The 16,674-nt window shown below is 41.0% G+C and overlaps 1 protein-coding gene across 1 annotated transcript in view; it reads right to left on the bottom strand.

Annotated features, from left to right (window-relative positions):
- Positions 1–16,674, bottom strand: part of lrrc75bb (leucine rich repeat containing 75Bb) — a 32,102-nt gene that overhangs the window by 14,549 nt on the left and 879 nt on the right. Inside the window, exons 2-3 of the mRNA XM_030436088.1 lie at positions 9,898–10,026; positions 5,900–6,012 (exon numbers count right to left, since the gene is read on the bottom strand). Coding sequence (XP_030291948.1) covers positions 5,900–6,012; positions 9,898–10,026 — 242 coding nt within the window. The remainder of the gene's footprint in view (positions 1–5,899; positions 6,013–9,897; positions 10,027–16,674) is intronic.

The following is a 16,674-nucleotide window of genomic DNA, read 5'->3' as shown; positions in this document are numbered from 1 at the left end:
AGGATGACTTGATGAAGGAGTATTGTTGAGGTTGAGGACAAGTTAGACAGCAAAGGTTTGGACCAGCCACAGGGGCTGAAGTGTGTATTTTGAGAGCGAGGAGGGTGGAGGATAGTTGAGACAGGAGATGATGCAACCCATTTTACATTTAGATGCAGGAATGTGAAAATAACCAAGTAAACACATTTTCCCTGGGCTTTTAAATCTGTTTCATAACCGTACAGTGGCGAGACAAACACAAACAGTATAGTGTCCAAATTGTGGTACTCGTCACCAACACCATAAACATGGCAGAGACACTGTTTTACCGTGTTTATATGTGGCGGACCCTGCCACCTTTCTAGCTTCAGTGTTCTGGAGACCTTATTTTCTTCTGAGAACAGCTTGTTTATTCAGTTATAGAAAAAAAAAATATATGTCTGAGTTTGAAGTATCGCCTCATTAATATTGTGATTATCAAAATTCCGAGTTTTAAGTCTTAAAATTCAAAAATTCACCACCCGCACATGTCATGAGGAGGGAAATTAGCTGTACAAACCCAAATTGTTTTGTTGCATCAGGCCGTAAACATGTTTATCTCTGCTGTACAGCCGGGCTTTTTAACATGGGCTCTTATGAGGATTGACCCGTTTTGGAGCCAGCCTCAAGTGGTTGCTGCTGGTTATTGAATGCAAACCTGCAGGTTTTGGCTGCAGCTGCAAAATAAACCCTGGGCAACATTGTCTGGTTTCATATCTGGATTCTTGAGGCTTCTGTCAAACTAGCTCATAGATAGTCAACAGGTTTGCAGCTGCTTCGAATGGGCACAAAAATTCCTGTTGTCAAAGAGAGGGGCAAGACATCTCGTGGTGTTGCACTCAGCTGTGCACATAAAAAGGATTGTAAGAAGAATGTTAAGCAGGACGATCTTTTTGTGTTGACAATTGCGGTCCGGTCGTCCTTTGTTGACGGGTTTGACTGTGGCCATTTTCGTGTGATGGTTTTCTTGCCAGCAGCCATGTGGGGTGATGATGCCGTTTGACAGTCCAGCAAGCACGTTTGAAGCATAAGGATGGTTTTAGCAGTGCAAGGAAGGGAATTGTACCACTGTCAATGCTGATATAAAGGAGACGTAGAAGGCAATAGACTGAGTTTGAAGGGTGGTCTAATGAGAAATCAAGCTGGAGTTCAGGGGAATCACGCAAAACCAGCTAACAAGTTAACAATTTGTTAATGATGCTAAGTGCAACCAGATGTTGATATTTACAGTGAAATAAGCACAGCAATGAGCCATGTGATTACAGACTGTTATCTGGATGAAGTATTTGTTATTTCTTCACTCTAAATTCTTATAAACACAGATTCACAGATCTGTGGAAGTCACGACCAGGAGAAAAGCTGGCGCCATACTGTTTGTTTGTCAAGCTTTATATGAGGATAAATAAAAGCAATGGGCTGAGTTTGGCGAAGCCTTTGCGCTGTGAGCTGTGGGAGGAAAAGGCACTTTAGTCTGAACAGTGTGACGTCGGGGTCAAATATCAGGCTTCAGGCAGCTCACCCACAGCTGATTACACCTGCCCAAACAGCTGTCATTGCCACGACTCCGTTCACTCTTATCATCAGTCGGCACAACCTGCACGCCTGTTTTTATTCGGACTTTAATCCGCTCAGTACTTCTGCTGAACAGGATATTCTATGGTGACTTAAATATAGCAGAAAAAAGCTAAATGCATTTTATAAACACAGCTAAGTAACTAGGCAAATGGCTCTATTTATGTGTAAAGTTTTTATATTCTCATGATTTTTGTGAGTTTTGCCAGATCATTAAAAATGTGTCTCAGTGTTTCAGTAGTGTATGAAACACCAGCAAAAACTGTCTTCTCTCATACCCAGATGTCCACCAGATCCATGTAACATATTTAGTCCAAAACACAAAATTCAATGATTAAATTAATAAAAAAATGGTAAATGGATGTGAATCATCGACTGACAGCTCATTTGAGCGGACAGGAGCTCCTATGCCCACCCTGGAGCCTACAACAGTCAACTAGAGATCATGTAGACAAGTTACCCACTTTCTCTTCCTTTTCTTATCTCCTGAGCCACTTACACGCCAGCCTCTGCATGACTAATGCACCATGCCACTGAGATTTCAAATTCAGGAATATATAGTTTAGTTTTTCCACCTTAGCACTTGTTTTTGACTATTTTATATGCATAAAGCTAGTGTATCTAAGAAAATAAAGAACTATAGTGAACTTTTGTCCCTGTTACTCTCAGGCAGGGGTGCTTTGAGGTCGTAAAATGTAATTTTTTTTTGCGAGGCGCCTGGATATTTCCTTTTAAAAACAAGTGTTAGGTGTCCATTTTCAGTGAGATTGTTACCTAAATTCAACTCTGACAACATGATGTGGACCCATTGTGTTTTCTAGCTCATAGGGGCAGTTACAGGTCATCTCCAAGCTTATTTTTGCATGTAGGAGAGAAAAATAATTAAATAATAGATTAAGAAGAGTTTATTTAAGAGTTAGTATGACACTTTGGGATTGTAGGACATGTAACCTTTCAAAAAAACCCACAACCACGGCTGTACTCCAAATGGTTCAACAACAGTTCTGTATTTACTCTGGGTTATACTGGGATAGGCATTTCAGATATTTTCACAGACATTTCCAGGAATAACAACAATGGAAACAAGAACTCAATCGTCTTCTTAAATGTACCGAAGATGTCTGTAATAGCTGCTGTAAGAGCCTCGCATCAATTACTTCCTCGCAGTTAAGACAAGCAATGAGAAAGCATCTGCAACCCGAGTCCAATCTTTCTGGAAATGTGCTGGAAGGGCAATTCCAATGCAATAAAAGATATGAGTTTGATTAATCTGAAATTCAATACCAATTACAATAACATTAAAAACTCCTCCGGGGACTCGACAGCAGTGTACTTCTCAGAAACCTGGCACATGCAGCAGCAGAGAAGAAAAAAAAAGAAATTTTCTTGACAGTATATAAAGTGTGACACACAGTAAGAGAGTTATAAAAGCGAAGCAGGCCAGAAGTAATAAAGCTTGAATCATGACTTATGTGCAACCGAGGGCATATGTTTCATTTACAAACAATCTAATTTAGGTCATCGTCTCATTGCAGTTTTTTAGATTGATCAAGCGTCACTTGAAGAAAATAAAATAGTACGAATGCAGTGTCAGTTCTACGTGATAGCTAATGCTTTTTCCAAAGATCAAATTCAAAATCGATTCCGAGCGCGGCTGGTTAGAAAGAGGGGAAATGCATGACTTTCTAATCAGCAACCTTGCAGTGATTCCGCCTCCCCCCCCCAACCCTTTTTTTGTTTCTCCTCCGTCTGACAGAGCCTTTCCCCCAGAGTCTCGGCTCAAACTGCAGAACCGTTCTGTGTGGCAACTGTTGAACAAAATGGACTCTCACATGCAGGAGAGAAAAAAATCCCACAGGAAAAGAGAAGAGAGGGGAGGGCGGAAAAAAATCAATGCGAGGAGGGGGTTTTAAAATAGGAAGAAATCGGAGAAAGGTGATGGGGAGAGGAGACGGACTGACAAGGAGAGGGAAATAGAGGAAGAGAGGATTGAGCTAATGAACAGATCGATAACAGAAAAAAAAAAAAAGCATTTGAAGGCATGTACACAGCGTCCTAATGCTTCATTTGATCCAAAGGCGCTCGTTTCTGTTGCCAGTTCGAGCCCCACAGTGAGCACTGCTGTCTGGGTGGGTTGCGAGCGAGAGAGACGGAGCTTGCTAATGAGCACACTGGGAGAGTCTGCCTTGTTGTTCTGTTGAGTGCTATTTTGAAAAATATTGCAACCAAGAGACCGGGGCGGGAAGTTAACTCAAGCTGTCAGAAAAAATCTTTCAATCTGGGTTAATTGCTCAGGGAGAGGGAGCCTAGTGATCATCATTAGAGATGGGTTTTTTTTGTTTCAACGTCTCCACATATGTACCTGTTGTAATTTGAGATGAAGGGGATTTTTATTTCTTCGCACACTTTTTGTATTTCACTGAGGCGATGATCATCAGAATGCAATTTGGTGGCAAGTTCAGATCTGGCTCCGCCCGTCCAGGTCATCTTAATTTCTGCTTGGGTTCTGTGGCCCACAATTACACTCCAGATTGTTAAAATCATACTTGTTGTAGTTGGTGTGATGCTGCTTTTGTCACAGCAGTAACAGGAAGAAGCTGTTGTTTGTTTTTTTTACTGTTGGGTTAGGGTAGTATGAAGCTACGATGAATTATTAATAAATCTACTAAATGTATAAAAAGCAAAAAATATATCTATTAAAAGTAACCCTGAAAAATGCTCATCACAATTTCTCAGAGCCCAACGTGACTTTTTTAAATTGCTTTTTTTTTTGTCCAGTCGACAGTACAAAACCCCCAGATTCTTCATTTACTGTCATAAATGACAGAGAATAGCAGGAAATCCTCACATTTAAGAAGCTGGAACTGACAATGACATCTTTACTTGATGTGTTAAGAAACAAACATTCAAAATCAGCAACATTTGTAAAATAGAGAAAAGTAAAGTTTATACATGTGTTTAAAGGGGCTCTTTGTAACAATTTGCTGCAGGTCGGATTTTCCAGGATGGTCCAAAGGATGTGACTTTACCTATGTTCTCGAGTTTCTTGTCTCGGTGCCTCTCTCTGCTTCGCTAACAGAGAGCAATGGTAGCTAACGCTATTTTAGAAAAATGGAGTCCACTGACATAAAGTAACGACCGGCTTCCAGCACAGCGCAGAAGTTCAACAGAGCCCCTTTTAAAAAAAAGTACAAATAAACATAAATCTATTGAATGCATTAAATAAAACAAAACAAAATTTCTTTCAGAAGGACTTGAGGGTGTTTTTTTTTATTAACAAGTTAGGGTGTGTTTGAATTTGGCTGAGACCTATAATATGTTGATAATGTGTAATAATAATTTGTATTTTCAGGATATTCTCACTGAAATCTGCTTTTTTCCCCCCAGGACAAATACCTGCCTGATATGTGTGCAGAGACTGAACACTGTTATACAAGCAGGGAAGTTTTCATCAAACCTCATGAATTCTCCCATGCAACAATCATAGCTCAAACTTAAATTAGTGCTTTTACAGTAATATAAGTTGATCATAAATAGATTCATCCCCAATGGCTTTTTTCCCATTTCTTTTCCAGCTGATTAAAATGGCAGATTACAGTTCAGCTTTGACACAAAAACATTATTCATATTAAATCAACATAGTTGAGTGCAACGACTGTAAACTACGTGTGATTTAATGAGCAGACCTCTGACACAAATCAGAGCTGGAGCATTGATCGCAGAGTGGTTGTGTTCGACAGGTGGATCATCATCGTTCACCATCGTTCCTACTGTCCACGAACATCCTCTGGTTCCTCTGCTGAAACAGTACACCCAAACGTCTGCATGTAATGGATATTCCACCTCTCTGTGCCAGTGTAGCGGTGGCGAGACTTTCCATTATAACCACTCATACATAAGGATATTCTGTCAAACAGATGTTCAATACTCTGTATGCTTGTCAGTGTCTTCTTTTCAACCTCAGAGGACATTTGAGAGGAGTCGTGACGCTAAAAGTGTCACGATCTGACAATTATGAAAGAATGACTGCAGAAATTTTATGAGTCACTATCCAAAATTCTGGTTTTCAAACTCCCATTTTAATTATGGCCATAAATCCGGGGAATCCTCCAAAAAATGTGATATAGTCCCAGAAAGTAATAATATTAACCTCCAGTCCTAATTAACACTCTATCACGGATGTAACCTTGAGAGTCTGCAGGAAAATCTTGGCAGAGGACTTCTCCCAAACCAACTTTAAGTCAGACCGGTATTTCGGGGGTTTGGGAGGATGTGTTCGCCATGGCGGTATCAGACAGGACGCACTCACCAGGCCTGAGACTTCCTCCTGGGCACGCTCTGTCTCGTCCACTTTGAGTGAGGGGTCAGGTGGTAAATCAGCTGGCGGCAGATCTTGTTGGTGGACTTGAACGTGTCGGTCTCCTGCAGCAAACACAGAGGACGAATGCTGGACAACAAGTATAAATATACAGAAAGTGCCTTTTTAAGCACAGGAATCAACATAAAAAAAACTCAGATGCAGATTTTTTCTTTAACAAAAGGTTATCCTTGTCACTTTAACGTTTGGTAAAACTGTGGAAGAAGAGGCCACTAGATTTCTTCAACATCTTTTGAATATCCAACTCAGAACTGCCTTCAGCACGGTGAATCTGCTCTCCAAGCTGATTTTTCAGGTAGGCTAGCAGGCTAACATCACTGAGGTTGGATATTCTGTCCTATTTAGTCCTGTAAGAACTCCTATTTGCAGGAAAGTTGTTTTTTTTTTAGTCTCACTCAAAACTCTTCAGAAACCGGCGCTTTGGGATTGTATGTCGGGTTAGCCACCATCCCACAGCGTCAGTTATTGACAGGCTGGGAATGAGTCTCAGTCTTTTATAGGCAGAGAAAACCATGCGTTTGAGGATCCACTGGGAGCAAAACAAGCTTGTTAATTTCTAATGTGAAAAAGTCGACAAGGAGCTGTTTACAAAAGGTTAGATGTGGACGAGATAAAAGTCATTAATGAATGCTGGATGCTCTGATCGTTCTTTCCTTCTCCCGTCAAACTACAGATGTGCTGATTTCCACACAATCACAAAGTGTTTTCCTTTCTCTTCCTTTGAACACAGCTGCATCACACAGTTTCTACATAGAAACATTAATTTACTCTGCCTCCTTCATGCTCCTCGCCCCCCCCCCTCCTCGCCTTCTCTTTTCTCTCTTCCTCCTCCGTCAAAGACTTTAAATGGAATGGGCTGTGCTGAGCAGGCTAAATCTAATTAATGGTACAACACGACAACAAGAGAGAGGCAATGTGGTGAGAGAGAGAGAGGGAGAAAAAAAAAGACAGGGGCAATTTACCTTAAGGCGATTAACCATTCCCGCTGCCACTTCTTTTCTTGGGCGACAAACAAACATGCCTCATACTTTCAAAACATCCTGTGCTGCTGTTTCAGCCACCCGGATGACTGAACACGACATCGGAGCGGTGCATACTGATTCGCAACGTGAATGTATTCTTAGAAAAATGTGAATCCGTGATCTGGAAGAATCACCAGAGTTGATAATTGTGCACAGCCGTGACCCCCCTATAAGAATCCTGAGACATCAATCATGCATCAAAACACAACGTACATTAAATCAGCTGTCTGTAGCGTACGACGATGAGCTTCAAAACACACACGTTACTTATCTCTTAGGCTCTAATGTGTCCTTGAATATATAATGTAAATAAATCACAGAGTGGTGGAGAACACTGGCCACAGAGGCAGCTGCCGGGCCTTATTCCAGCACACTGCCTCTCTACATCCTCGTCACGTCTGACACAGTATCCTGCCACGGGTCGCCAGCCAGTCAGGAGAACATTGCTGCCAGCTCCTCACTCTCCTTTCCTGCCTCCTGGGCTTTCCTCACCAAAGTAAACAGCGATAAGATTAGACTTTTCTTACAGGTGATTATCATCTGGACCGGCTAAGTAAAAAAAAAAACAGACCACAGTCATTTTATCTTGAGGCAACCCATCCCCTTCCAAGAGGAGGTAACTGCAGACTTTAGATAGCTGTAATGGCTGCTGGGTCTGTGCTTTACAGCCACTCTGAGCAGCCTCTGTAGTGTCTTCTTCACACTCACATACCCGAGTTTGAGATGTAATTTGAATTTTAATATCTCTGATTTGTATGCCACGCTACGAGCAGATGAGCTGGCAGCCTGTCTGGATAAATCATGATGTAAATCTTGAAGGATTCGTCCAATATTTTATTGATCACATAAATCTGGATGTAATTCATGTGCATAATTGACAAGGTTGTCCCAATGATGAGAGATCAACATTATGAGCGTTTATGTCAGCCACTTTGGGTCGGCCTTTCATACTGCTGTGTTTACAATATATTGCTGATATGAACCAACCTCCTTCAACATCTATTAATAATCTACTTTAAATCATCTAATGTTTAACCCGTCAATCAATGTGAGACTGACTTTTCTGACTCCCTTTACCCACTTAATGGATTTCATACAGTTCCTTACAAACAGTGAAAGGTGGGACACAACAGACTTCACAGCACTCAGTGGACTCCGGCAGCACCAGTTTCTCCCGTTTGATCCCACCTGCCACCTGTCAGAGCCCTCAAAGTGCTTTCATTGTTAGTGCCAAGGCCACACTGCCCCACAAGCCTCGGTGCCATTGGCCGTGGCCAGCGGCTCCGCTGACCTCAGCAGGATGACCGCTGGGCACCTGCCCACGCTTTCCAGTGTTATGCAACCAAGGTACATTACCCCTGCAGGAATGCCACTGTGCTGAAAGAGCAGAGGAGCAGCAGGGAAGGCCGACCACATGGTCCCCGCTGCAGAGTCGCACCCTGACACAGTGCCTCCTACCGGACGTACCATTCATCCCTGACCTCTCTAACAAGCAGGTGTTCCCTTTGCAGCTGGGATTGAGGGTTAGTTCTCATTTAATGCTCCACATTGTCCACTGATAGGAGCTTTTCCACATGTAAAATGAGCTGTAGAAGAGATTTCCCAGAATGTGCAAAATGTATGTGATACAAAAAATAGTGAAATAAGTTTTACATTATCAAAGTGTTTCTGTTGCTACTGCTTCTGTTGACATAAAGTAGTAAATCCCATTTCTTGGATGCAATATGATAAAATGCAACTTACAGTATTTACATTTTCAAGAGTTCCGAGAGGTTCACAGGTCCAGTCTTAGGCCTCTTGCAATGCCCAAGACTCGTCACGGCCAACCCGATGATAGCAATGATGCTTCATACATGCGATTTAGAATCTAGATGATTACATCAGTACTTTCCAAGCCGTGGAGTTAGAGCAATAAAGCTTGATCCCGCTGTGGCGTACAACCATGTTGGTTGTTTATTCCAAATTAATATTGGATAAGTTGTGTGTCCAAATTGCACCACATTCAACACTGCACTTTTACGGGTACTAAGCACCACACCTACCAGGTGTGAAGTTGATCGGATGAACGGTTCTTGAGATGTGTGAATAACAGTCAGACAGACGAGCAGAGATTTACCATTGCCATTTAGATAAGAACACAAATGTCAATATGACCATGCAAAAAATTGTTTTGCACATACAGTAAGCTCCTGTAGCACCACACCTTTTGTATTATTACAGCTTTTATTCTCTATACCAAACAAGCTATAATTTGTCACTTAGTGAGCATTAGAGTTTTTTTGGTTTCAGAGGGAGCCTGTTTCCAGCCTTTGTAATAAGCTAGGCTAACCGGCTGCTGACTGTAGGTTTATATTCATCGTAAAGGAGATAAATGAGATGAGAAGCAGAGTAAATCTTCTCATCCACGTTGGCATTTCCCATCATACTAAACTATTTCTTTAATTAGTCTTCAATGACCCTCACAGCTTTAGAATTATGCTCTACAAAGGCAAGATTTATGTTATTATGTGCTCAGCCGATCCCCTTTCCCCTGTAAAACATGAGCCAGTCAGAACCTGTGCATCGTATGCAGGATTCTCACATAATAAAAGTTAATATGTCACCTGATACTGAACACATTTTAAACACATTCTGAAGTACATAAGTGACCCATTGTGCTAATATTTAAACACCTACAATATAATTGCCCTTGCTCCCTAGCTTCTGCATTTGCTGTGACACAAACTGACCGTTCATTGTTGTCACAGTAGCATGACACTAAGAATGACACCTGCACTGAGGCATGGATAATAAACGTGGACATGTTGCCGCTTTAGTTCTTGTTAATTGACATCAAGTCTCTAAAACAAAGAGCTGTTGTTTCATAATTCAGGAAAGTTAAAAACCATATTATTTTTGACTTCATACCCTTTTTGGACACTGCAGGTCCCGCGCCAGGCTGAGCAGCAGCTCATGAGAGATGGGGTCCACCAGGTTGAGAAAAGCTGCATTCTTGTACAAAATGTCATTGAGCGACGTTCCCTGGAGTCCCAAATCCTGTGAGAAAAGAAAAGAGAGAGGAGAGTGCTTCAGTTAACTCTTAAAGGACTCTCTGTTTTTTCCTTTACTTCAGTGTTTTATATGATTTCATGTAAAATATCTCGAAAGTTGTAAGGTCAAAGTCTGCACCAAGAGAAGCTCCTCTCTCCCACCGAAAACACTGCACTTGAAAGGCCTCGTCAGTAGTCCCGCCTTCAATTCTGTGACTTTGTGACATCACACCACATCACCATGTCACACATACATTTGTATAATTTAAATCTAGCAGCTAGTTTGCCATGTTAGAATTGATTTAGCACAGCTGCCATGTTGCTGGCTCAGGTATCTGTGAGCTGACCAATCAGAGCAGACTGGGGATTCCCGTCTCTATCCCTTAAAGAGACAGGAGCTAGACCAGAGCGTTTCAGATGGAGGAGGAATACAGAGCTGCGGCACTGTCGTTTGAGAAAACTGATGTGTTTTTGCAGCACTAAAGCATGTAAACCTATTCTAATAGTAATTCAAAATAAAATATAAACTAAAATTCACATGTAGTTTAGAGACATTTTAAAAAGGCTGAGACACATTTGGGTTAATATTCAAGTGACATTTCTTGGATAGTTTTAATGAAAATACACTCTCCATGTTTAGAGGCTTTGTTCCCCTTTCATCTTGCCCTCTTATCTCGGCAAGCTGATAATGGTTTGCCATCCGAGTCATGTGTTAACACATGTGCAGTCAATTAGGGGAGTGCGTTGGGAGTAAAGATTAAGTGAGCTAAGATAAAGTACAGCCTTTTTCCAGATAATATGACGTTAAACTCTCCAGCGAAAAGTATAAAACTACTTCTGTTCCTCTTATCTCATGTGCAGGTTTCAGTTGTAGTTTTGCCTGAAGGGAAATCCCTTCTCTAAAAACACAACTCCTAACTAGCTGAGGGAAATATGTTTAGATTCCACTTAAATGCACTTCTGCTTTCTGGTCAAAGATTGCTTCTATGTGCAGGAGCCAGCACACATAATGATATTTTTCTTGTTTGCAGTGACAATGTAAATATATTGGAGCTGCATCTTCAGGGTGATACTTTGAGCGCTGATGCGTCATTAGCAGCCTGTGTTTGGGAAATAACGTTCTCAGATGCATCAAATGCAGACAACAAACAGCGGGGAAGACGCGCAAGTGAACAGATGAAACAAAGTCATGAAAGGCTGGGAGTAAGAAGGAAGAAAGTCAAAGAAAATCTCCTCTTTTTAGGCATAAAGCTGCCTGTCTCTTAATCCATGACAACTGTTAAAAGATGTTTTCCTCTACTCAAACATATTACACTTGCAGCTGCTGCATGAAAACAACTGAACAAACATATTGGGACCAGCGTGCTGTTGTTTATAGTGATCAGTGTGAAATACTGTCAGCTCCACATGAAGTGAAGAGCTTTTAAAATAGCAGGCGAGAGTTAAACATGCTCTATACGCTCTGACAGCCCGAACACTTCAGGGCACAGCTGAAGCAAAGAGGAAAACTCCCATCAGCATTTTCTCCTCCTCCAGCTTTTGGGTTGATTTATTACAGCAAAGCTCTTTGGGATTCCCTGACGCTGGACTGTCCTCCAGGCCAGCTCTCCCTTCAATAAACCTTATTAAGTGCAGACTGAGGGTACCGCCTGTGTCCATAAATGAAAGCACGGAGAGATAATTTTATGATGATGAGGATGTTGTGTTAAGCAGCTGCCGCATCAGATTGTTCTTGAGCCACTTTGTGGAGCTGATTTAAAACTGCGTTTTTCAACATACACACACATAGATCTGATCCTGCGGTTTACTCTGACTGATTCTTAATCATAAAAGCATGAAATGTTTTCCTGTTTGTCTCTGACGGGATGCCTGCGTGCCTTCAGATCCTGCTACAAATGGCCTCGAGAAAAAGCTGCATATCTAATCTGACGTCTGCTTCATCACAAAAAGTCTGAATAAAGCGATGAGCAGAACATCGTCCCACACATGCAGTTCATTAGAATCCAATTAGATACACTGCACGCGGTGGCAAATCCAGTCCCACAGTTTTCTGATTCAGTGTGAGACACGTGTCATAGCTGTCAGGTGATGGACCTTCCAACTTCTGTTTACTTACTTTCCTTTAAAAATATACATACAGGATTGACCTTTTGCGCCGTCATCTTGAGATCCAAGGTGTAAGGTCAGAACTGCCTGGTTATCATATGAAAAAATACGGAAGAGCCATTTCCTGATGATTCCAAGACATAAACGGCCAGCAGCAACAATGCATGGGCAAGTAGGATGGGTCAATATGTCAACTTAGTCATATGTGACAGGACAGATGAGGAATAGCTCCAACTTGCGTACTCTTCACGTCCTTGAAAGGTCGCACATCTCTAGTACAGGAACGTTTTTGATTTGCTGCCGTCAACCTGTCCCTCATGTAAAGTGGAACTCAAATTGTTCTTTTATCCAACTTTGTGATGTAAATTAATTACATTTTTTCTTAAATATCATTCACTATCTGCAAAGTGAGTCTACAGTGTCAAGTCTTTTTACTTCCAAAAATGGATTTCATATTTTGCTGATATTTATGCCGTAGCTACAGGCCAAACGAACCAAATGGCGAGACCTTGACCTTTTGAATATGTTCTCATATTTTCAAATAATCTTATTTTTGTAAGAAAACATCCCTGAACATAACCTTATTAAAAAAATGAACTATGTTTATTCACTTTCCTGCGATGTCTGATGCCACTCTTGTGTCTCTAAAGTAATTAAGTTACAGCCAGGGGGGAGGTTAAATTATCTTAGCATAAATACTGGAAAACAGATGGAAACAGTGAGCCTGGCTCCGTCCAAAGGGAAAAAACATCCATCTCATTAACACGTGATACCTTCTTTGTTCAATTCATCCAAAAACCGACCTGTTAAAACAACTTCCTTTTGTCCCTGTTTGTCACACACACAGAACACACAGTATTAATTTGTGAGCTTTAGATGTGCTTGCGGTTACATGCAACAAATGTATATTTTCTGTATATGCACAGCTTCATAGTTACCGCACGGACATGAGAGTGGAGTGTATCATCTAGTCTAACTCTAAGTGTGATTCCCAAAATCTCAAACCTCTCCTGTCTCTACTTTTTTTTTTTTTTCATATTTGCTCATTTTGGGGACTTTTTGTCTTTATCTGATGAACAGAGAGGCAGACGAGATAATACGATCGCAAAGGCACCAAAATCTGCTGCAGTTCTGAATCGAGGTATTTACAGTCGAAAAAAATGAATAATTATGTGTTGTGACAGCTAGCCTAAGACTTCAGAAAGGTCTTCACACACCACTGAGAGCACCTTCATAAGTGTCTCCGCCGTCGCTGTACATTGGTTACTCGGTGTGCAGGTTGTCGAGCATAATTGATATGACTGTTTGCTGATTCTTTGTTTACTAATGAATATCTAGAAGACCCCAAACTAATTAACTCAATGGCCCAGAAGGCAGATCCGCGATGGAGATAACAGTGCAGGGGCCGGTGTTATTGGTTCCTCTTTGTAATGACTTCCTCAACGTGAACAAGAAACGTGTTCCAGCATCCATCATCTGAAGTCGATTATCTCCAAATCCATCCGTCTCTGAGAGGGAAAAGCTCCTCTGCTGCCGGAGAGCTATGGCGAGGAGATCTACTGCCAGTGGTTGTTTTTTTTCAGGGTTGGAAGTATTGTTAGTCAGGCACTTGGCTTCAGCCCCAACAACATTCAAGAGTAGCAGGGCTCTGGCTTCACCTCGCTGGGAGAGAGACGGAGGGAGTGCTGGTGCTTCGTGAGCATTTTAAATGCCGAGCTGCGGGGAAAGCTGCCCCTGCTCACGACCAACAAATGTACACGATGATCTTTTAAATCCCTTTTTCTCATAAGATATCTGCGACTGCTTTAATGAACAGGGACAGGGACGTTAGAGGAATAGCTACGCATGAGTCACATCCCTTCTGCTTCACACAAAATATGAAGCTTAAGTTTAAATTCACCCCGCATCTAGTTCATCCTCAGTTAATGGTTTCTGAAGAGATACCTGCGAATCAGTCCTCGGTTCAGACACCCGTGGCTTCTCCTCAGCATTGTTTCGTGCTTTAATGTGCACACATCTGTATAATTTATTCAACAGCACCGTACAGATGGGCAGGGAGTTTTCGTGACAGGGGGCCCCTCTTGATCAGAACTGCTTTTGTCTGAACTTCAAAACTGCTCTCCTTTGATCAATCCACAGCTAACAGAAGGCAGAGGAAAGCTCAAGCTGAGCTCTAAAAACTATTTCTTTTTTTCATCCTCTTCTCTCTCTTGTCTGAATAAAACTGCAGAAAGTGAGGATTGGACTAGGAAAGATGTTATAAAGGTGTTAGTGTAACAGATAGAAAACCATACCTTACATATGGTTGGGAGCTATGACGCTGATGACAAAGAAATGTTTGCACAACGCTGCGCACTGGGGACAGATTAGAGCTATTTAACCACACACCACATTCGAGAGGCATTCAAGTTTGTATAAACTGCTTCTACGTACGCGGATTTATGTATTTAACATCTTCTCCTATGTATTTCAACACCTGCTTCATCATGGGAGGCGGTGAACAATGGCAGAAAAAGAGAGAAGGCATCAGAAATCAGAAAACCGTCTTAACCAAGAGTCTATAGGCGATACAGTTTATCATCTCTTTGAACAAGTCATTCACTTGGAATCACAAAATATGTCGTATTTGAGAAGGGATATTCAGTAATACTAAACTAATGCATGACTCATAATGATTTGATGCACGAATTAACGCAGGACGTAGTGTGGATTCCAGTTGCTCACCATTAACAAAAGATCAGGGAAACTATGGCTTCATGCACAGGCTGCAGGGGGCAACTACAAATTTTCCTCAATCGCACTGGTGCGTCTAAAATGTAGCGGGTCTCATCTGCAGGTGCTGTGATTTAAATGAAAACAAACATTTATCTGCACCTTTACATGTAAGAAGTTAACTTTAAATGTACCGTTGGGTGCACCTGAATTATGTGCCGGTGCACCTAAATGAAAAAGTTTGGCGCACCAGTGCAACCAGTGTGAACAGTCAGTCTGGTGATGTGATGACTTTAAGAAGGTTAACCACACTATATGTGGTTTCTGTCGATAGAGATCTCTCAATCAAAACAAACAAAGGACATAAGTAGCATGGGATCATGGGAATTGCTGTGATCATTGTTCATCATTGACAATGTTTAAGTCTTATTTACATAACGTTCAGGCGCATTCAGCTTCTTCCCACCTCACTCTGACTCTTATAGTGAAGGGTGACCGAATGAAACGCACCGTTACCTTGAACAAAATTGCGATTTTTTTGCGCTTGAACATTCTTGAACATTTGAGATAATATAAAACAACTCACCAAAACATACAACAAAGGTCTGGTTGTTTTCAGACATTTCAATACTAAAACGTCACATATTACCTCTTTAATTCACAGTTCATACATTAAAAGTTTTCTGGGCTTCAGTTCCATAAATGTTCATTTATGTCACAGTACGTTTTGTATTCATGTTTAAAATGTAAATGTTTGCAGTTTGATTAAACACATAAAGTCATTGTAACGTTGTTGTTTGTTAATGGTGGGCAACAGGAATTCCTAATACGTCCTGCATTTATCCATGCATCAAATCAAATCAACACATTAGTTAAGCACTACTTAACTACAGATTATAATTTGTACTCTTATTATAGAGCCTTAAAATCAAAGCACTGTGAGTTAATTTGGCCAAGTCTTCCTCAGCTGTATTTCAAAGGGGCTAACATATAAAACACAACAGGCTTCTGTGTCCAGTGTTTGGAGCTGATTGAATATTCAGATCATGAACTAGCTGGCTTCCTGGCCGTTCCCTTTCAGACAAAACAGGTGGTTGATTCAGACCAAGCGTCTCACCCAATGAGGCATCAACCTCATTATACAGTAAGTACTTCTTATTTCTCAGTATTTTCTCAGTAGTAAAAGAAAAAAGAGGTCCTGCCAGGTTTCCTTACTGTGAAACACTGATGAGGAAAAAAAGTAGATGATTTAATAACTTAAAAACTTTTGAAAATGATGAACACACTGACACCTGCTGATACACGTGCTGCTCCATGAGGAGTGGGGTTTCCTATGAGTGCCATCAGGGTAAATCATTCGATTAATGTTCTACTGTGTTTACAGTAACAATGAGTTATAATAACCCATATGTGTCAGGTTTATAAAAAACAAAACAAAACAGGGCTGCAACTAACAAGTTTAATCAACTTATTGATCAGTTGTTTGGTTGCTCATAAAATGATGGAAAATGTTGATCATCATCCTCCTCATGTGTCTTGTTTTGTCCACCAACTTAAACATATGCAGTTTACTGTCATAGATGCGTGACAAACAGACAATACTGACATTTTACAAGCTGGAATAAGAAGACGAAGAATTTAACAATTAAACGCAACAGAATAAACTGCTGCTGCATTATCTATATGTTCAATCGTCTGGAGATTAACACAAAAACTTGTAGTTTCTCACTAAAAATAAAAATCTATAAATGAATTGCAATAAAAAAAAAAAATAATCATAGGAAACTTTTTTCTGCCCACGTGCTCATCAACAGAAACTCACCCACAGCCTCATTAA

Source organism: Sparus aurata, chromosome 12 (assembly GCF_900880675.1).
Source record: "Sparus aurata chromosome 12, fSpaAur1.1, whole genome shotgun sequence".
Lineage (NCBI taxonomy): Eukaryota > Metazoa > Chordata > Actinopteri > Spariformes > Sparidae > Sparus > Sparus aurata.
Note: the sequence above shows the minus strand (reverse complement) of the source record. Positions and strands in the feature narration are given on the sequence as shown.